This window comes from Psilocybe cubensis, chromosome 4, assembly GCF_017499595.1.
Source record: "Psilocybe cubensis strain MGC-MH-2018 chromosome 4, whole genome shotgun sequence".
Classification (NCBI taxonomy): domain Eukaryota; kingdom Fungi; phylum Basidiomycota; class Agaricomycetes; order Agaricales; family Agrocybaceae; genus Psilocybe; species Psilocybe cubensis.
In genome coordinates this window covers 2370658-2391308 of record NC_063002.1, presented here as the reverse complement: position 1 = coordinate 2391308, position 20651 = coordinate 2370658, and the positions used below count along the sequence as shown (strand labels likewise).

The 20651-nt window shown below is 46.1% G+C and overlaps 10 protein-coding genes across 10 annotated transcripts; 6 read left to right on the top strand and 4 right to left on the bottom strand.

The window, feature by feature from the left end:
* Positions 1-31: 31 nt before the first annotated feature.
* Positions 32-1723, top strand: JR316_0004971 (uncharacterized protein; the record flags this gene model as incomplete). The annotated part of the gene is made up of 1 exon (XM_047890735.1): positions 32-1723. The coding sequence occupies one exon, from the start codon at positions 32-34 to the stop codon at positions 1721-1723; it is 1692 nt and encodes a 563-aa protein (XP_047750496.1).
* Positions 1724-2620: 897 nt separating this feature from the next.
* JR316_0004970 (Meiotically up-regulated gene 157 protein) lies at positions 2621-5139 on the top strand (the record flags this gene model as incomplete). The annotated part of the gene is made up of 19 exons (XM_047890734.1): positions 2621-2719; positions 2778-2870; positions 2927-3008; positions 3074-3099; positions 3155-3184; positions 3245-3252; positions 3308-3338; positions 3393-3495; positions 3546-3628; positions 3669-3716; positions 3765-3852; positions 3904-4116; positions 4168-4313; positions 4369-4402; positions 4463-4503; positions 4561-4688; positions 4742-4771; positions 4825-4903; positions 4957-5139. The coding sequence occupies 19 exons, from the start codon at positions 2621-2623 to the stop codon at positions 5137-5139; spliced, it is 1545 nt and encodes a 514-aa protein (XP_047750495.1).
* Positions 5140-5483: 344 nt separating this feature from the next.
* Positions 5484-7900, top strand: JR316_0004969 (Ingression protein fic1; the record flags this gene model as incomplete). Its single annotated transcript, XM_047890733.1, has 5 exons — positions 5484-5537; positions 5585-5936; positions 5993-6063; positions 6121-6411; positions 6473-7900. 5 exons carry the CDS (start codon positions 5484-5486, stop codon positions 7898-7900), a joined length of 2196 nt encoding a protein of 731 aa, XP_047750494.1.
* Positions 7901-8112: 212 nt separating this feature from the next.
* JR316_0004968 (uncharacterized protein) lies at positions 8113-8669 on the bottom strand (the record flags this gene model as incomplete). Its single annotated transcript, XM_047890732.1, has 4 exons — positions 8113-8312; positions 8374-8414; positions 8469-8539; positions 8598-8669. 4 exons carry the CDS (start codon positions 8667-8669, stop codon positions 8113-8115), a joined length of 384 nt encoding a protein of 127 aa, XP_047750493.1.
* Positions 8670-9742: 1073 nt separating this feature from the next.
* Positions 9743-10384, top strand: JR316_0004967 (uncharacterized protein; the record flags this gene model as incomplete). Its single annotated transcript, XM_047890731.1, has 1 exon — positions 9743-10384. The coding sequence occupies one exon, from the start codon at positions 9743-9745 to the stop codon at positions 10382-10384; it is 642 nt and encodes a 213-aa protein (XP_047750492.1).
* Positions 10385-11925: 1541 nt separating this feature from the next.
* On the bottom strand, positions 11926-13106 carry JR316_0004966 (Leucine aminopeptidase 1; the record flags this gene model as incomplete). Its single annotated transcript, XM_047890730.1, has 9 exons — positions 11926-12003; positions 12055-12303; positions 12349-12426; positions 12487-12590; positions 12656-12664; positions 12732-12763; positions 12826-12893; positions 12935-13026; positions 13082-13106. The coding sequence occupies 9 exons, from the start codon at positions 13104-13106 to the stop codon at positions 11926-11928; spliced, it is 735 nt and encodes a 244-aa protein (XP_047750491.1).
* A 929-nt stretch (positions 13107-14035) lies between these two features.
* JR316_0004965 (54S ribosomal protein L19, mitochondrial) lies at positions 14036-14539 on the top strand (the record flags this gene model as incomplete). The annotated part of the gene is made up of 2 exons (XM_047890729.1): positions 14036-14074; positions 14132-14539. The coding sequence occupies 2 exons, from the start codon at positions 14036-14038 to the stop codon at positions 14537-14539; spliced, it is 447 nt and encodes a 148-aa protein (XP_047750490.1).
* Positions 14540-15648: 1109 nt separating this feature from the next.
* Positions 15649-16530, top strand: JR316_0004964 (uncharacterized protein; the record flags this gene model as incomplete). The annotated part of the gene is made up of 6 exons (XM_047890728.1): positions 15649-15744; positions 15806-15934; positions 15993-16040; positions 16102-16176; positions 16233-16352; positions 16456-16530. 6 exons carry the CDS (start codon positions 15649-15651, stop codon positions 16528-16530), a joined length of 543 nt encoding a protein of 180 aa, XP_047750489.1.
* Positions 16531-16994: 464 nt separating this feature from the next.
* Positions 16995-18460, bottom strand: JR316_0004963 (Dol-P-Man:Man(5)GlcNAc(2)-PP-Dol alpha-1,3-mannosyltransferase; the record flags this gene model as incomplete). The annotated part of the gene is made up of 5 exons (XM_047890727.1): positions 16995-17341; positions 17566-17690; positions 17798-17874; positions 17946-18128; positions 18215-18460. 5 exons carry the CDS (start codon positions 18458-18460, stop codon positions 16995-16997), a joined length of 978 nt encoding a protein of 325 aa, XP_047750488.1.
* Positions 18461-18888: 428 nt separating this feature from the next.
* Positions 18889-20236, bottom strand: JR316_0004962 (uncharacterized protein; the record flags this gene model as incomplete). The annotated part of the gene is made up of 6 exons (XM_047890726.1): positions 18889-18983; positions 19039-19147; positions 19204-19320; positions 19376-19553; positions 19610-19756; positions 19812-20236. 6 exons carry the CDS (start codon positions 20234-20236, stop codon positions 18889-18891), a joined length of 1071 nt encoding a protein of 356 aa, XP_047750487.1.
* Between the last annotated feature and the right edge of the window lie 415 nt (positions 20237-20651).

Sequence of the window (20651 nt, the reverse complement as noted above, 5' to 3'; positions counted from 1 at the left end):
ATTCCCGACATTTTCAAATATATAAACTACCATGTCTGCCGTCTTACCTACCTCATCTCATGTGGATGGCAAAGGCCATAAACCAGCACACAAAGACGCACCTTCTGCTACAAACATGCGCTCCGAAAAGCAAGCTCTCATCACCACAGCTCCACCCCCTATTCTCACTGCAGCAAAGCAAAACGCTCAGAAGAAAGTTCCCCGGCGGTCCAGTAAACCGATCATCAATTGGTTTCAGCGCAAGTTGGCAGGGTCTGGAAAGCCCAAACGGACAGAAAATGTGCCTTTGAGGATTGCAGACCTTGGTGTTGGCCGTAGCAGCATCAATTCTGGACGACAGATCAATCGCATAACTTCTTCGCCATTGCCTGTACAGACATCCCATTATTTGAAACAACAGACAAGGGCGGATGCTGCCTCTTTGGCGAGGCGCAAGACTCGGTCGATATCCTTATACGGAGACGAAGAACTTCGTGAATCTAACCAATTTCCCGAGGACGATGTCTCAATAGACCAGTCATCATTGAACCGAGAGTCCATCTGGTCGCCTGCGAGTGCCTTGGAAGCTGACGATGATGCATCCGTTCGACCAATACCACCCAGTTCACCGCCTTCTCCTTCTCCTTCACGGTCATCTTCTTCATACCTTTCTGATCCTCGAACATTCCGAAGCATGGCAGCCAGTACTAAACCAACAACCCTGCTGAGCATCGACTTGAACGGCAACGGTATGGCACACATCGCTCAAGCACCGACTCCGCCGCCTATCCATATAAACAGGCTGACGCCTCATGTTCGGCAGTCTTCATCATTGAGCAGTGCAGGCCTCCTCGGCAGCGCTGGGTCCATCGCCTTTTCATCTCTCCCAACCGCTCAGCCATCATCTCGCCCTGCCTCCTTACGCAATCCCGGTAGTGTAGGATCTATCAGTCTTAATCTACAGCAGACTTCGACATACAATAATGGGCAGGTGTCATCTGTACAGGCTCCTCTCCACACCTATCATCATCCGCGGAATAACCCACGCCCTTCATCACCTCCCCTCGATAACGCTTCAGTTTTGACATTGGCTTCGTCAGCCTTTGGGATTCCGAACCGTCCTGGAAACCCAAATTATCCTCCATCGGCCATTGGAGACTCGGTTTCCCATTATGGCGGGAGCATAATGTTCGCTGATGCTGAAAGTGCCTACGTTCCCGGAGATGACGAGAGGCTCGAAGAAAAGGACTTTGACGCTAGCGTCCGAGCTCTCAGACCTAGAAGTTCGAGGAGAGGAAGTTGGGAAAGCGAGGCGAGTCGATGGAGTGCTAGGGTTCAAGGTCCTGGGACACCGTCGTTAGCAAGGGAACGCAGTCTGTGGACTTCAAACAGCGTTCGTACAGGTGGCTTTAGCACCGAAAATGGAGAAACCTACGAGACTGCGGACGATCAAACCCAGGATGATTGCACTGGAGAAGGAGATCAGTCTGACAAAGTGGAGTCTCCAATAGAATTGCCACACGAAGAAGTCCGTATATCGATTGAAAAACCGTCTTCGCCTGCTAAGGAGGATGAACATATACCAAAGACAGAGTCGTCCATTGTGTCTACTGCGGTCAACGAGAAGTCTGATCTAATCACCATCCTCTCAGTTCCGCGGGCGTCTACTGAAACTATTGCACACCCTGTAACATCTGCAGATGTCGAACCAGCTTCTCGACCAGAACAACCTATTGAAAAATAGTTGTGCCTTCGGGAAGGAACGCTTTGTTTTATATGATTAGCCAGACTCAATGACTATGGATCAATCTGCTATCTCTGTTCAGCCTTACGCTGTTTTATGCATGTACTCGTTCTCGTTTCAACTTTCTGTGTACCTTGACTTTTTGTACTGCACATAATCGTTTTCTATCTTGTCGCATTACCTCTTCTTGGCGGATGTATATTTTTTTCATCAAACTTGCCTTCAGATACCTCTACAATCACTTTGTGCGAAATCCATGCATAAATAATGATCCCTTTTTTATCTTTTTATAAAATCAATCAGAAGGTGATGGAGGGTCCTTACGAACATATTTTGTCCACATGATCAAGCAGCACATTTAATGTCAGGCGAAGTTCGACGTCAACGACCGGCAGTTGACTTATGGCTTACGACATTCATCGGTCCGCCTCCCTTGACCTTTCTACGCCTTTTACTTTTGATCGACCCAAATTTACCAAGCATCCTATAGTCGACGTTCATAGTAAATTTCGTCAACCTCACAATATCGTACTCAACTTCACTATTCCCTCTGCTTCACCTCGTGCGTGCGCTGGATCTCTGGTTGGACATACCCGTTCCATGCATTCGAAGTTCGAGATTGACCTGAATCGGAATTCGTAGTGTCAAGAAGCTATAGAAGCATTGGTTACCTTTCAGCATCTCTAAATCCCAACATTTATTCTCGACTCTGACGCATGCAACTTGGTCTTGTGAACCGCGGCCCACACACGGGCCTTGTCTCGCAGAACGTTACACATGTTCTTTGATCCTTCTAATTACGTGGAGTCCGTTGTGGAGCTCTTAAAAGCTCTCTGGAGTGTGTTTAGTGTGCAAGTCTGCGCCCGGCCACTCCAACTAATTTTGAACTCGTTCACAATGCGTTTGGGTTTGAGTCCTTTCAAGCTTGCTCTGACAGCATCATTTCTCGTGTCTGAATCTCTGGCGCAATGCCCTGATTATACCACCTACTCGCAGGTGAATCTTTTCATTGTAAAAAACATATAGGGCAAATTTCTCACTCTAATGATTGCAGATGCCTCACGACCCTGTTTCTTCGGGTCCTTTGGCTTTACCCTACATGAGGCCAGCACCTGCATGTCGTACATTCAATAGCACCGCTGTCGAGGTGAGTGACCCTGGATTGTCTTATCAACTCATTCATATTCAAGGCTCTGCCTGTAGAAAGTAATAACGGATATGAAATCTCTGCTTAAAGACCCCGACCTGGCAAGGCTGTTTGAAAACACTTTCCCCAATACACTGGGTATGTGCCTTCTTTTTCTCGAAGCTCCGAAGCGACTCCAAAAATCTAAAATAATAACTATCTAGATACCACTGTTAAATACTTCAGCAAGGTCCATTCAAAAACAAAATTTATAATTTTATGATCTTGACTGAAATGCTTTGCAGTCGGAGAACTTGGCCTTCATCATTACTGGGGTTTGTTCGAGTCCATCATTTTTTGTTTGAATCCTATCTGACCTTTTTTTCTCGACTCAGGATATTACGTGAGTTATGTAGACAAACCGACCTAGTCTCAACGAAATGAATCCTTCATGATAGAGCTCAGTGGCTTCGTGATACTGCCAATCAGGTCAGTATACATTGTTGTTTTTTTATCTTAGAACGTTCTAACTGGTTATTGCAGTTCGCACATTATCATTCGTTGCTCTCAGTCGATCCAGATCTCGCAACACTCGTGAAAGCTGTGATAAACAACGAAGCACGCTACGTGGCTCAATACCCCTACTGTAAGAGTCAGTGATACCTGCTACCTGTCTGGATCTAAATATACCCTCAGGCGGCTCTTTCCAGCCCCCGCCAGAGAGTGGGCTTGCCCCTTCCCATAATGATTGGGCAGACGGCGTAACAGTCAACCCGCAAGTCACTCATATCTCTGATAATGGCTCATTCCGGCTGACAGGATTGTGACCCTAGACCTGTGAATAATCAAACAGTGTTTGAATGCAAGGTGATTTGTCAATTCACACACCGTCTCACTATACTCATCATGATATAGTATGAATTAGATTCCCTATGCGGCTTCTTGAAACTCTCGAGGTCCTATTACAATGCCACAGGGGACTCTTCATTCATGAACGCAAACTGTAAGTAAATGCATTTAGATGTGATGCCCACAAAGCTGAAAATGATTTTAGGGCGCGATGCAATAGATCAGATTTTCCGTGTCATCAATGAGCAATCGCAGGGTTCCTTTGACGAGAACTTCAATTTTATCTCTTACTACAATTGGACTGGTGGAAACCATGCACTATCACCTGCTGTTGACAACGGGGGTAATGGCGAGCCCAAGGCCTACACCGGTTTAGTTGGAACGCACCATCGGCCTTCGGATGATATCAGTGTTTTTGGTCAGTGATGCCTCATTCGCAACCTATATACTAGCTAGACACATTCCTCAGCTTTCCTTACTCCCGCCAATGCCATGTTGAGCGTGGAGTTGACGAATTTGGCGCACTTATTGGATAGCACTGGCCAACTTCGCAATGTTAGTCAACAAGCCAAAGAATGGAGCGCTAGGATCGAAGATGCTATATGGAAAACGACGGTTCGAATCTTATCTTTTCTACCTTACTTGTCAAACTTAATATGGCTGGGGACAGGTTGTAGATAACATTTTTGCATACGAAACCAATGGTCAGTGTTATTGTAGCCTCTGATTATTCAAGAGAAATTATTCATGTTCCAACTCGGCAGGTTTCGGTGGAAGATACGTTATGGATGACGCCAATGTGCCAGTAAGTCGTTCCTCAAGTCGCCTTGTTAGGACCTGAATAACAGCTTCTCGTGGCCAGTCACTTCTATCCCTCCCTTACCTTGGCTTTTTGGATAAACAACATCCGGCCTATGTTGCAACAAGGAAGCTTCTTCTCTCCAAAGGAAACCCGTATTATGCCGCTGGCCAAAAATTCAACGGAATTGGGTACGCTTTTATTGTCTCTTATGTGTTGAATATGTTGATAAACATAAATTTAGAGGACCTCACGTTGATGCGTGGCACCCTTGGTTTGTGCTTAACACCTCATGTTTTACTACATATCAATGACAATCCCCCCCAGGCCAATGTCGCATATCTCTGCGATTTTTGGCACTGATGATGATGCAGAAATTCTTCAACATCTTTATCTCATTGCTAATGTGAGAATTCGCGTTGGATTGCCTTTTCGAAGCCAAAACTGATTCCTACTTAGAATACGAACGGACTGGGTCTCATACACGAGTCGCAATCTATTTACGACCCTACATCGTACACCAGGAGTTGGTTTGCTTGGGCAAACAGCTATTTTGCAGAGATGATTCTGGATTTAGCCGACAGAAAACCGGGTCTTATTTTGAAGCAGAATAAGAGCTATAAGCCGGGCCATAGCAAATAGAGATCATCACTATTTCATGGGAGTATGCCAGAATATATTCTGTAGGTTGTACGTCATGGTAGTTACTTGTTCGGGTTCTTTTACAATGCGACCGCAGTATATTTCACAACAAGCGCGTTTCAATTTGAATTTCTGGACAGACGCGTCGCGGCGCAGTTGATGATTACAACATGACCAAATAAGGGGGAAGTGATGAATTACCGCATTCGTGACTGTCGGTGCTAGAACATGCACGGCTATTTAAGCCTGCCCAACTGAAACGATTCCGACAACCTCCAACACCGTCTTTATGCCATTGTCTCCCAACGATCTCTAGGAAGGGCCCTCCTTATTTTAAAACACCAATGACCTCAACTCCTCGTGAAATCGGTACTTTGATCGTCGTGGTGCTTAGGGCTGTAAGCACTCTGCCACATGTTCGCCAGCGCCTTCTGATTTCCCCTAGAACCATCTACCGAACAAACGTCACATCGGAAAACAAGACCCCTACTGCCTTGTCACGGTAAACGGCGAGAAACGCAGAACGAAAGCAATCAAACGAGGAGGCCAGCATCCAGAATGGGATGAGGAAATCCGGTTCACCTTGTTCGAAGACGTTGAAGATGTATTAGCGCGGACTGCCCGTGGGACTGGAACCCCACCAGCGCCTCCTCCAAAAGATGATAAAAAGGTCAAGAAGATCAAAGGAGGAAAGACGATGAAAGTTGCATGCTACGCGGACGATCCCCGTGAACCAGACCTGATTGGAGAGGTTGAGGTTGATCTTACAGAAGTCTTGACCAAAGGGGAAACAGACGGTGAGTATCTACTATAATTCCCACTACTAAACATTTTTCAACGCTTCATAACACAGAATGGTTTACTTTAACGAACAAAGATAAGTTTGCGGGTAAAGTCTACTTGGAATTAACGTTTTGGTCGAATGTTGGTTGAGTATACCTACTTTAGTCCGGGTTAATCTGATCGATTTGTTCAAACCAGGAACCGCCGCCCGAGAAAAAGATTACTCCGAAGCCACCTAAAAATAATAAACAGTATGGAGGCCCTGGATCCTTTGTTCCTCTGGGAGATCAACCTATTTCAGAGCAATCCAGGATTTCTGGAACTGCGACTGTTATTCCTTCTTCTCTGAGGGCTTCCAGCTCTGCTGCAAATTTGGATTTGTATGTACCACCTTACGAAAGGAACAAGAATGCCCCTCTGGATAAGTTAGCCCAGGAGTTCAGCGAATTTGGAGTTTCTTCACAGTCAAGAAGAAGAGAAACCTTTCCTGTGGGTATTTATATCATCTCATCTCATCTCCATTTTTTCCACTACTAACCTTTTCAATCAGCCTGTTCCTGATTCTTACTCTCAGCAATCTCAGTCGGGTTTTGTGCACCCCAACCTGACCACATATTCTTCCTATACATATGAGCAAGGTGTACAGGACCTCGCGTCTTCGTATACTTATGATAACCCCGTTTCACCAAACATACAAGGATCTGGACACCCACATCAACCGGCTTCCAATCCATCTCATGGCTATCCCCCGCAAACATATCATCCTTCTTATGAAATAGGATCTTCGGGTTTTCAACCTCAAGCTCGTGGTCCAAGGCACAGTGTGCCTACTGCTTCTTCTGGTTTCATGCCATTATCCCATTCCTCGGGTTTTGGTACGATACCCTCTCATGTTTCAGAACCTTCTGGCTTTAGTATTCCTCTCTCTCACACGCCAGCACCAATGAACTACAATTCTCAATTTCAACATCAGCCGCAACCAGTTTATTCTTCATCACCTCACACTCCCGCACCGTCAAATAACGGACATCACATTCACGCTTCAACTTCGCTTTCATTCCAGCCTCAACAGTCTTTTTCAACATCACCATCGTATAATTACTCACCATACAGCATTCCACCTTCTGCCTCTGCTCCCCCTCAACAATTTGTGTCTTCTCAAACAACTGTCTCTGCCCAAGCCAATTCAGCTCCCCCGATGCTCTATGGTGGCACTTCTCCTTCTCACGAAATTCCGCCACTACCAGTTCAACAGAACAATCAAATCCCGCAAATGAACGGTCAACCTTCCAGACCATTACCTCCGCAACCCCAGGTTATTTATACTCAACAACCCATACAGCAGCAGCAGCAGCCATCTCAGCCTCAGATAGTCCAGCAACAGCTGCAACCTCCGGCGGACCAACAGGCGCCACCTCAGCAACAGCAATTGAATCAGTCAAATCAGCCACCAATTACAACCTCCCACTCGTTACCAGCGGCAGGTGGACAAAACCATCACGCATTTGGGATAGCACATTCGAGCAACATGTATCCTGCTGCGGCGAATTACGCTGCTGTTCCTCCGCCTCCGCCGCCACCGATTCAGTACCAGGCTGGTGCAGCTATAGTTAGTTCAAACAGTGCACAATTGCCTATACCACCTCCCCCACCTCCCCCACCTCCAAACCTTCAATCTCAGCCACGCCGTCGAGCAAGCCTGCCTCAGCCTCCTGTCACCTATCAACAACCTGTTTATAAGCAGCAAATCCCCCCACCCCCTCCCCCTCCACCTGCCCCAGTGGAGTATTACAGTCCTGCCTCCCTGCCTCCACCACCCCCACCACCCCCGCTTCGGGATTCATCGGTTAATTCTCAAGCTTCGACATTTTACCCAGGGCATCCACCAAAACCCCCTGCTCCTGTAGATGAGTATGGTCAATGGGCCCAGACCACCAATCCCACATATTCGGGTCAGCAAACTTCACAGGCGTACTGATCTTCCTGCATTCAATCATTAATTTATTGTCAACTTACAAAAATCGTTCCGGTCCCCAGACATCATACAGAAGGACTTCATTTTGCATCGTCCCTAGCTATCCATATATAGAGAACGAAATTGACCAAGTATCATACCATGTTTAATACCCATGGATTCAAGATTTTGCATAATCCATCAAAATAAAGCCAATGAACTCCGTCCATGGTCTATCAAAGCGACGTATTATCAATGTCTCGTTCACGTTCTCTGTCGGCCTTCCAATTGGCTATTTCGGTTTCAGTTGCTACCAAACCTCTCCTAGCCAAGTCGAGACGAGCTTCTCTTCGCAAAAGGTTTTCCTCTCTTCTTCTATTGTTTTCGTGTTCAACCAATGCGGCTTCAGCACCGAAGATAAGTCCAAATATTGTAACTGGAGCACATTCATGTCAATCTCCGGTCTGTCGATGTTACTTCGTTCATTCGTGACGTACATCCTGATACCAAAAATGCTTTGAAAGAAAGGGTCTGGCGCCTGAAAATGATCGGTGAGAGAAAATAAACCGTCTTTCCTTCTATTATAAAGCACCTGAACACTGGCGAAAGGTGATGCGCCATAATAGCCAAGCCAATACCTACAGCAGTAGAACGTGCTGCCCCCTTGAGAATGACCGTGGGTATTCAAGACTCAAGAACAGAGATAATGGAAACGACAGACTGCTATCGCGGCTTGTGACTGAATAGCATATGCTCTGTCAACGTCTTCGCGCTGGCGAGTTCGAGACGACATCAAAGACTATCCAGTATAATTGAGGTGAGAGGGAAGCAAGTTGGAAGAAAGAAATGTCAAGAATCAAATAAAGAACTTGGCGCGATCGAACTTACCAAGTCGAATGAGTCACATATCACAAAGTGCCCATATTGCCGTGACTTTCTGTCACTTTATATTCGATCCCGTGATAATGTTGTTTCAAGTTTGCCGTTTGTCCAAACTTCTAACCTTGGAGGATTATCGTCAATTATCGTTCAACACACACATTCTGCATCCAGTGCTTGACTGAGCTTTGCGCACATCTTCAGGAGCTTTTTATAATCAACTGATCATTCTACGTCTGGTTTCTCGAGTCTAGGCTGCCTTCTGAGATACTATCCCGGAGTTCTACAAGTTGGACTTGTCCTGCCCATTCCAGTGGTCGTGTTCAACTGACTCGAACTGACTCGAATTTCTCCTTGTTGCTAGTTATTATTTGTCAAAAACATATAACAATCTAGCCGTTGTCAATGCTTTTAACAACGAACTTGGATGACCCTTTTACAAAAAACAGAAAGCGTGGAAAACTAAACGGGGCTAATGAGGATGCTTCCAAAACGAAAAGGTTGCGTACACTTCGAAGTACCCCAAAATTTACACCGAAGTCATCTCTTCTTGACAAAATAATAGGAGATGAATCTATCGACATGTAAGTAGTATGATTCATTACATTATCAAATACTGCTTTAGTCTGATTTTTGGCTATATTGAAGTTCTGCAGATGACTCGGATACAGATGCAAGATTTCATACTACCGCTGTGTCATCCAATTCACCATATGATAGGTTCATATCAGACAGGGCATCCTTCGATTCAAGTTCTTCTGTGACTTCAAGTTATCATATCGATGAATGTATAAAGATAAAGGAAAGTTGCGTTGTCCTTCCGGAAGCGCTTTCGACTGTCGATAATAAAGACGTACTTGGTTTTCTTTCTGACCTCGGGTTCGTCAAACCGCCGTCTGTATATTTTTTTCTTCATTTCTTTATTTTGTTCATCCAGCTGATTTATTTTATTCTGGAGCCAGTAAGGTTACAATTTCCCGAGATAATATGGTGTTTCTAGACTTCTATCATTCGCATGTTGCACATGCGGCATACTCGATCCTGCGACACAGGGCGAGTGACTTATGGAAAACTCGAGACCCCGCTGAAGCTCTAATCGACAATCGTGCGCCTGGTGTAAATAAAACCTTTAGCCGTTGTGAGATCGTTGACTTAACCGGGGTCGATGACGATATGGATAAAAGAAATGCTGGCGGAAACTTTCATGGAAGCAAAACTCAAGGCAGGAAAGAATCAAGGGACTCTGGGAGATGTCTACCGCTCTTCCTACATGATCCTATCCATCTACAATCGACGGAACCCGTGATTGGATCGTCTGGAATCTGCCCTGCTATCCGCACTAGCGCTTGTAGTTCAAGCAGACCAATACTACCAGAACCAAACGGCGGTCCGCTGGAAATCAGAGATATGAGCAACTTTCGAACCAGGTCTTTAGATGCTCGTGCCAGTTCACCTCGTCGTCACGAAAAAATAATCGACGTAGATATCTACACAGTGAATGTTCCAAAAGCACCGTTCAACAGAGCCAGAAGGATTCTCATATCGGAAGACACCGAATTGCCTATTGCAACTGTGTCAATGAGAGCTGACATCCAGTTCTTCAACCGTAAGGAAAGGTGGGATGTTTAGTTAGTTTCTAGACCGTTGACCAAGTTACCAAACGCCCGCAGACATCGCATCTCTAAAATGTCGCTATCAAACGATTCAATATACCGACACACTGTGGACGCGAAGGTGATGATTGATAATACAGCCGTCATTGGATTCGGCGATGGCCCTTGTCAAATTGCATTAGTTCGCCTAGATAATACCAAGGTACGAATCTTTTCAGGTCTTTGTTTGTGGACCTAATGCGTCAAAAATTCAGGGCTCTCCACCTTCACTTACTGAATTAAATGATGCACCCCACAAAACATCAGGTTCTGGAAGCACAAAAGGCAGGGAAGCCGTAAGTTGCCTCGTGGTCAAAGGCACCCACTTCATTACTGGCGGCTACGACAAAAATTTGATATTCTGGTCAACAATAGAACGTTCAACGTCGGCGGCCACTACTAAAATACTTTCCCTTACTACAATACCCGAAGCGCTGGCCGTGAGAAATACAAACTTACTAGTGGGCGGGTCTCAGAAAATCCTCCAGATAGACCTCGCGCATCTGGAGACAAAACCTATCGTTAATCAGCTTAGCAATACAGTATACCAAATACACAATCAGGCGCCCGAAGTAACCATTTTGGAGGCACGTTCTACTTCAGAACACTGTTCCGTGTTCATTTACGTCTAACCGCCCCAAAAAAATATTTATAAATAGGTGAACAGCATGGATTTCCAAGTCCAAATCTTCGACCTCCGGAAACGTGGTTTCAATAGAGCAGCCGATTGTTCCTTCGGTGCCAGAAACGTCGGCTGTTCGAGTCGGGCGAACACCACCAGATATAGTCGTGGAGATACCGTGAATAATTTGTTTGTGAGGGGATACGAAGACGGTACTGTCATACTGTGGGACTTTAGAAACTTGAAGGTATCGTTGTCTCATCTGCTGAAAAGCTCTGCTCCATCATACTAATAGTTGTATTGCTTTGTCCACAGAAACCATTAATAGCCCAAAAATACGCAGACATGGGGTCGATTGTTCATACAGTTTTTGCGGGGCCAGATGTTGTTTGCTATGGTGAAAAGGGTCTTACTTTTGTAAAAAGAGTGCCAATGATTTAATCAAGTTACCGGTTTCCATTGCTCTACAAATGAGTGGTATCCGTACAGAAAAAGGGATATAGATTATTCGGTCGACATAAATGATTCGCCATATTCTATCACCCTATACTGGTATCGGGGAAGGTAGTCCCGAATCTTGTTTACTTGGATGTATCGCAAGAACCGAGCTCCACTGCAAATGCGACAGCCAGCTTCGAGAACTCTAGCATGTGGGAGAAACTAAATTCGTCAGAAATATCGATACGGCTAAAATGAACAGAACAGTCAAGGCATTTTCAGTCGAATCATAGAAGAGAACCTACTCGTTAGTCGAATGAATATTCTTATTCGAATTTTCGAAGGTACTCTCTATATGCACGACATCAGTAATACATATTTTGCATGGGGGTACTAACTAACCGATGGTGAATGATGCGCGGTAGCCTGCTTTCTGCCACGAGGCGCTAAAAACAACATTAATGGTCAGCGTGTACGGCTGGAGCCAGAGTGATTGTATCCCTCAACTGATCACTGCAAGCGTATCCGCATTTAGTCTGCAAGAATTAACTTCAGTCCCAATTCGTCTCGTTGCATATCTAGCGCACCTCTGCATATGGAATATCGAGGTACAAGTCAACCAAAGCCTTGTTGAAATTTGTGAGGCTAAACCCAGTTTCAGAAAATGTGGAAAATTCAGCATAAAAATCTAGTTCGATTCTCTTACCCGCCATCGGTGAAGTCTGTGATGATCCCCACTTCCTCGCGTGTTCCCCTCTGTTGAAAACATGGTTGAGTTTCTTCACAAGCGATAGGAAGAATGAATAACCTTGACCCATGCCGTCATATCGAACTAGCTATAATTTTAGAGAAAGACGCGTTGAGACAGAAAATTTACTGACCTGACTCATGGCAATGACATTGATGGAGCGGTCCTCATAATCTTTGGCGATGGCCTGAGATCCCAACAGCCCACCCTCCTGGAGATAAGAAAGTTAGAATGACAGGTTCCTGGATTGAAACCTAGACTGATATATCACCTCTGCAGAGTACCAGTGGAATTCAATTGTACGAGTAGGTCGGAAGTCTGCGGCAATAAGTGCACGGTAGGATTCCAAGATGGTCACAGTTCCAGACCCATCATCTTGAAAAGCAATAGACTGAATTGAGCACAACGGTAAAGGTTGAGTAATTTTACAGTGTACGGACCGTCAGCCCCTGTGGTGCAATGATATAAATGATGTCGTGTTTTTAATTTGATACACATTCTCCGAGAGAAACATACCAGGTGCAGGAAGGAATGGCCACAGGTTGGTGCTGGAAACGAAAAATGTTTATTCATATTTTTAAAATAGAGACATATAGCATAAATGATTCACCTGTCTTGGTGAGCACCGATAACGACGACACTATCGTCAGTCGTAGACGACCCTTCAATACGAACAATCTATTGACGGAATTAGTTTAAGCTGTGAGCCAGCTACGAACTGTCCCACTATAGAATTTTGGCCCCAGGAGTGAGGAAATTCCTTGGTCGTGATAATCTTCTGAAGGGATTCGGACGCATGCTTCTCGGTGATCTGCAATCATCGAATAAAAATACAAGAAAACATTCGATTAGCTCTAAATAATTACCTCTTGAATTGTCGATAGAAGCCATTGTTGGCTCTGCCTACCGGTCTAAAGGCTCTAGTTCAATATGCGGCATGCCCAAGGATAAAACGCGAGCCTATACATCACTACGATAATCTGGAAAGGAGGGATAAGTTGATGAACGTCTTATATTCAGAAGAGCACCTACATCTGGTTCGGAAGCTGGAGAACTTTTTCAAGTTCTTTTCGGGACCGGCCGTAGACAAGGTCTTCAAAATTGGCTTCACAATTTCGGTGGCGTTAGGAGTTGGGAAGACAGCTATATGTCAACGAAATGACACTGAGCGCTAGTGTACAGGCTGAACAACAATAAAACCCCTACGTCTGGGTCTCAGAGTAAAGTCAACCGAGGCGCCAAGATCCTTCGTGTCAGTTCTAAATCAGAATTTGTGAATTTCGCGTAGAACATAGTAAATAAATGACTTCTTACATGTCGAAGAACTTGACTCCATTGGACTTGATTTGAATCTAGCCATATATTACTATCAGAAGCGTGGAGTATATAGGAGGATTAAAGACAAGCCTTTTCCAGTTCCGTCATCCATACTGGTTCTTGACCTTCCAATTGAACAAGACGACGAGCGTTCAGGTCGAGGTTGAACCCTGGGTAAATGGGCGTTTGTGCGTTAAAGGGAGTCTGTCCTTCGTATTGCAAGGGAGTAGCAGATATAAGAGAAATAAGAGACAGTAGAATTGCGAAAGACTTCATAATTGCGAGTTAAGGAAGAGAAACGAAGCAATTCAACTTGAACAACAACCGACGCACTAGCCCCTTAGGCTTCAAACGCGTCACACCCACCAAATACAAGTCATGTGATCAAGCACGTGCAGCGGCGACTAACTTACTTGGCCAACTTTTCTGATGGACTTGCAACTCACTAGCACTTAGACTGGTTCATTTAACCGAGGTCAAAGCGTCCCTCGCGTCTACCAACAATGTCCAAGGCAGCAGGAAAGGCTAGGGCCCAAATTGTGGTACGAAAATGCGCACATTCCTGTATCTTTCTGTGTAATGATTTTCCGGTACCATAGCGGCTACTCATCCCAGCTGGAAAAGCTGCCCCTACACCCCCAGTCGGTCCAGCTCTAGGTGCACGCGGTGTAAAGTCAATGGACTTTTGCAAAGAATTCAATGCCAGAACAGCCCACATAGAACCCGGTGTACCCATCCCGACTCTTATTACGGTTCAACCTGACCGTACTTTTACTTTTGTGACAAAGTCGCCGCCTGCCTCCTACTTCATCAAGCAAGCTGCTGGTATCGAGAAAGGAACAGGAAAACCGGGGCACGAAGTTACTGGGACAATCAGTCTCAAACACGTATACGAAATTGCAAAAATCAAGGCTTCGGATGATCACATGAAAACCTTGCCATTGGAGTCTATTGCCAGAATGCTTGTGGGTAGTGCAAGAAGTTTGGGTGTTCAGGTTGTCCCATAATTATACATGTAATAGTGCGTGAGCTCTTCGCGGCTATAGTCTTGGAGATTGTTGATTTATTTTTCAGACTATATATCCTTATTCCATTCATTGCCTCTATCGATTTTATACCATTATCGAACTTATCACTATCACCGAGAATATCTTTCACATTAGGTTGGATCGAGTATGTCTATCTATCTGTCCCACCCAGAAGTCCACTACTTGAATGCGGATATTTTTCGCAGTTCAAGCCAAGCAGTCAATGTCATTGGCGAAATTAAACTTCTGAATTGATCGACGACGCTCTGAGGGCTCTGCACAGAGACGGCACCATATCAATTTACACTTGCTCATTTTCGGTGTCTGTCGCGCTGTCAAGGCCAAAATTGCACTGTAAACCCTGGTGTACGCTAAGGCGATTATTATTACGCACACACACAATTGCTTCTCTTATCTCTTGTGCCTTTCGGCCGGAAACAGTATCTGAACACGATGAAGGCATGCTTTTTCTAAACCCCGGATACAAATTTACACGCTGGCATCTACCTCCCACCTCCAAGTGTGGTCCTTATTTCTGACTTGCCAAAGAAGAACTGCCTCGTGGTCCTGGCAAGCCACAGACCATCAATTGCATCACTAAAAGTCCGGTCGCCTCTAATTATCTCTTCTCAAATCAATTTCTCTCGGGGGTCCTCTGATGGAGAGCACACCCAGATGAGTCTCTTGAAAGGGGAAATGGAACATCTCTAGATCGGGTTATTTTATATTTTTTTTGCTACATTGAACTCTAGCGAACCAATCGAATGATCCAAGCGCGCTTGCCTTGGGACTCGTGTTTTTCGATCTTGCGATAGTCTGGCTGGCCAACCGGAACCTCGCTCCACTTGACCAAACCGAAAGCATTTCGAACCCTTACTTCCACTTTGACACGTTGGGACAAACTTCATTTTTATGTCTGCTACCAAATACCACGTTCCCGATCGGTTCAATGGATCATCTGTCCCACTTGGAAATGGATGCGAAACCATCTCATCCTGGAGTATAAAAACGACCGCGTAGATGGAGTTCTACGTTTTCTCAGAGCACTCTTCGTCTGTGGTTCATTCACTATATCAGTTTCCCTCACAATGGCATCAGCTTCCAATGACGTGCTTTCTTGGACAAACCAGGATTCTCGAGAAAGTTTGCTGTTCAACTCGTGGGGTATTCTTTACCGATTCCAGGTTCGCCACGCCACCGAGCAACAGAGTTTTGCTAATAGATTGACTCACCGGACATCTATAGACCAGCACTAGCCAGAATGGCACGAGCGTTACCACTATGTGGCGCACCCTCCGACCCAACAAGGAGGATCGTATCGCGAAACTCGAGTGGGCACCAAATGGCGGGCTTGGACGCGTCGTGATGGGCAAGGTTGGTCGGCCTTACTTAGGACGCGCATGCCGAACTGATCCAACACTTTGCTCGATAGAACAGCTTGCGAATGGTTGACCTAGCGCGACCGGAGCCTACAATCTACGTTCGTGCTCCATCGGCGATCGTTGTCCTGCCAAAAAGCATATCTCTAACGTTGAGCTTAGGGTGCGCGTTGCTTTACTGGACCTGATGGACTTCAATATCGGTGGAGACCGAGTACCACGAGCGTGGATGTGGTGGTATGGCGTCTTTATGTTGTTTATATCTCTCCACCGCTAAAAAGTAGATTGTGTAGCTGCAAGATCCTAACGGTGAAATTATTGCGTTTTTCCGACCGACCCGGCAAACTCGATACCAAATCGGAGACGTCTATGGCGAACTTCATTACATCCGAACAGCTGGAATGGGTACAGTGGTAAGCCTTCTTTTTATTTTATTTTCTCGCCGAGGCGTCGGTTACTTTGCGGGGGGCTTAAAGAAAAAGAAAACACTTGCTAAAAACGATGTGTACAATTCAGATGCACCCACCCATGATGGATATGGTGACACTCACTGCCATGTTATATCGCTTCTGTGCGGCTTGGAATCTCTGAAACGTCTTGTTCGTCCCACATGCGCTTTCCAATTTTTGCTTTCCCCACATGTAGTATAATTTCAACCTGTTGTGTATGATACCCGCTTTAAAATGCCTATATTCGCTCTTCTTCTTTCAGTGACGACATGAGAATCTGAAATGCATTATGGACTGCATAGCCGCGAAGTGGGTTGAGATAAGCTGCGAATACGAAATCGTGATACACGTTTTTCTTCGGAAACAGGCATTTGTTTTTTTATCGATGTTAGAGAGGAGATCTGGAGCTTCACGTGCTACAGAGTGTAATGAGGGGGGGCGTGTGGGATGGTGGACCATTCCGGCGCAAAGACGCGAGGCGAGGTCAAAGTTGAAATACAGTAAACACGATGCAATTTGCGTTCCACAAGTACATTTCGTCCAGAACAGCAAAATAAAAAAACACACAAACAGAGGTCACCAGACCCTAATGTTCCGTATTATTACTTATAATTTGGCCTTGACTTGCCGCTGATCCTGATCTTCTGCTGACACACCATCGAGGACCTCGTCGACGGTGCGAATCACCCATTCAGTCCCTTCGTCGCTGGAAAGCCATTTGTCTTCTTCGCTAAGGTTCTCCGTGGTGCGTGCCTTGAGGAGTCCGAAGACGTGGCTTGTAAGCTGGGGCCCGACCCCGCCCTCTGCGCGTAAGGTCGCGATCCCGACGACGGATCCCATAGCGCGACTCAAGTTTCCTTGATCGAGATCGTCCGCGCCACTGACATCTGTATAGCCTCTAGTCTGGCCCGGCAGAGGAGAGAGGACGGCGCCATAGCACTGGATTATGAACGCTGCATGGGGTGGGAGAAAAAATAAAAAAAGGGGAAGGGGGGAGAAGAGGAAACGAATACATGTCAATGAGGAGATCGCCCAACAAGGAAGAGGGAAGACAGAACAACATAACGATCAGGCGAGTGGGTCAAAAAGCCACAGATCCAACTCGGCAGACACTGCGTGAATTATACGCCAAGATTGGAAGGAATATGTCAGACAAAGCGGAACGTGTACGACTTACAAATGAAATCTGGGTGGTAAGAACCCAACTTGTCGTGGAGTTTATCTGCATGAGGCGTGTAGATTGAATTCCAGAGTCCTTTTCCCCGTGTCACAATCGATTCGATGCTATCCGAGGTTGCGGTCCTGGATATAGTTTCCGAACAAAGGTGAACATGTCAGAAAAAAAAGACTCAATACCTCGGACCACACATTCACTGAGGATAAAAATATGGCCTGAAAAGAAAGTTCACCTTTTCGAGTTTGTCCTCAAAGCATGTTTGACTTCGTCATCGAGCGCTTCATGCAATGCACTTAAGGAAAGAATGACCTGGGAAAGCCAAAAAGGTTATGGGACATCAGACAAAAAACAGGGGTGGGGTTCATAGTATATGTGCTCACTCTTGGAACGCCGACAAAGATGACGCTCTTCAGAGCAGACTCCCTCATCAAGGCAGCTTTATTGATCGCGTTCGGGAGGTCAAAGGGCTTTTGCTCTGCATCTTTGTCCAAGGTGGACCTTGTGACGAACCGATAGAGCTGTCCAACCGCTGAAGGCCGGTTCGCTGACAAGAGTGTGCAAGTCTAGAATGAGAGAAATAGGATCGAGTTTGGTTTAGACCGTCCGACAAACGAAAAGCATATGGAGAACGGGAGATTGAGTGCCATACCGTCGCAACCAGCCACCCGGTTTCCGCGTTCTTTGCTTGTGCGTCGCGAAAAGTAGTGGTAAAGACTTTGTTAAGCTGGCCCAAGGAGGGACTCGGCAATGCATTTGGGCTGCGGAGGCTCAAAAGGTGTTTGATCGCAGAAGATAACTTGACATTGGCCATTTCAGTGCAGAATTCCTCAGGTGGCGTCGCTGATTTACTCCCTGTAGAAGAAGAAAGAACCGAGAGATATTTATATTCGGACATTGAGGGGATTTATGTCGTCAATAACGAGTCTCTCACCTGCAACCATATGTACGCAAGTTGAAGCTCACGGCAGCAAATTAAACATACCGGTTATCATGGCCTAACAACCGGACTTGGTAGTTTATTTTTCCCAGCCCGAGGTAGTATAGTACCAGTACAATACCAGTCGGTATGAATTCCTTGCAAAGGTACGGTAATTGTATAAAGTAGATAAAAAATGAGAAAAGCTATGAAATACGGGTCGGATGCGCAGCATTACATCAGGGGAGACGTCGATAACCGGTAACGATCCAAACATAAGAACACGACATGAGGTCAGAGTCATCAGTGACTGGCACTTGAAGTTGGAAATGAGATACGGTCATGAAGTTATGTTGGGGGTATCATATGTAAGTGAATGCGGTGGGTGGATAGATAACACTGTTCCTTTAGTTGAGGTAGTCGTACCCAAGAGGGGTGGGGAGACCGTTGCCAGCCATGAGCTGGTTAAGGGGGTTAACACCGGACATGTCGTGCATGACACCTTTGCAAACATATTAGAGACTGAGGGCAAGACTGAAACAAGTAAGAAGGCCTACCGAAAGCCATGTAGCCCTTGATGTAGCTGGTGGCGTCCATCCAGCCGGTCACGGTATCCATGAAGGTCTGAACCTGCTGTTGCGAGCACTGAGCACCACCGGAGAAGTTCTAAAGTGCAAAAGGGTGAGATGACAAAATGTAACGAGAAAAATGTATGTAAATACCTGGCAGGCGAATTCGGTGACGTAGATATCCCTCTGGAAGACATTGTGGAAGTTCTCGACGTATTTGATAAAGTCTTGAGGGTTAGTGCCGTACCAGTGAAGAGCCATAGCATGAACCTATGTCAGAAATTTATTAGTGAGGATGATAGTGAGGTGAAAAAATAACACATACGGTGCATCCACCACCGCAAGCGCCGAAGAAGCTTTGGAGCCAAGGAATACCACCAGAACCAGATGTAACAGCAGGGGAAATGAGGGTGTATCCGTTGTTCTTGAGGGGCTCAATGTATTGCTTCCAGAGGGATGCACCGTAGCCAGGATCAAGGGCAGCCTGACCGGCATGATCAGGCCTGTCAAAGTTAAATTATTAATAAAAGTGTTGGTTGATATGAAAAATTGAACACACTCATTGAAACCAAGGGCGAAACGAGCATAACCGGGCTTAACGAGACGCTGCCAGTTGGCAATATCCTTGGGGCCCCAGAACATGGGCATGAAGGTGAAGCCAAGGGCATCCGCGTTAGCAGGCTTGTTGGGCGACCAGGTGTACAGGCTAACAAAATGATAAGTATTGAGTAAAAAAAAAAAAGTAGAAGCGTGGGACATACAAGGAGACCTTGTTGGTCTTGAAGTTCTTGAGAGACGGGTCGTCACCCATGGGCCAAGCAATTCCGACCTTGGCACCCGCGTTGGTAGAGGGGGGTGGAGGGGCTGGGGCCTGAGTTGTCTTGGGAGGAGCAGCGGCCTTTGTGGTAGGAGCTGGAGCGGGAGTGACGACAGCAGGCTTGACGCTGCTTGACGGAACTGCAGCCTTGGTAGAGGAAGGCTTAACGAGGGACGAGCTGGGTCTGGGCTTGCAGCGCCTGGAGTCAGCGCGCTTCTTCTTTGCTATGAGCTGGTGGTGGCCGAGATGACGGGCATGGTGGTTGGGAGAAGTGTCTATTGAGAGGGCGTTGACAGGAGCAGGACCCAGAGAACAGGCAAGGATAACGAGAGAAGAGAGGGCTATGAGATTGATGAGCTTGGAGGCCATCGCGTCGTGAAAGAACGGAAGACAAAAGAGTGTAGAGGAACAGGAATCTAGTCGGAGGAGGAGGAGGAGTAGAAGAGAAGAAGATTGAACAGCGCCGTCGCCATTCTCTGCATTTTTGAATTTAAACACACGGCGTCTGCCGAGTGCCATCAATGCACGGACCCTGCGGCCTTTTATCGCCAAGTTGTGTCGTGGGCGTACATAGTCTCTGTTGTAGTCTGTAGTACTTTTTGTCTTGTTCTCTAGTCGTCTCCTCATCGCATCTCCCTCTTCGCTGTGCGCGCCATAGTCTCTGCTAGTCGTTTGTGTTTGTTTCGTAGATTTGATCAGTCTCCTGGATGACTGCCATGGCGATTGTTCTTGATGTCCAAAAGGGGCGGTGAAAGTTGTGTCATGTTTACGCGCGCACACATAA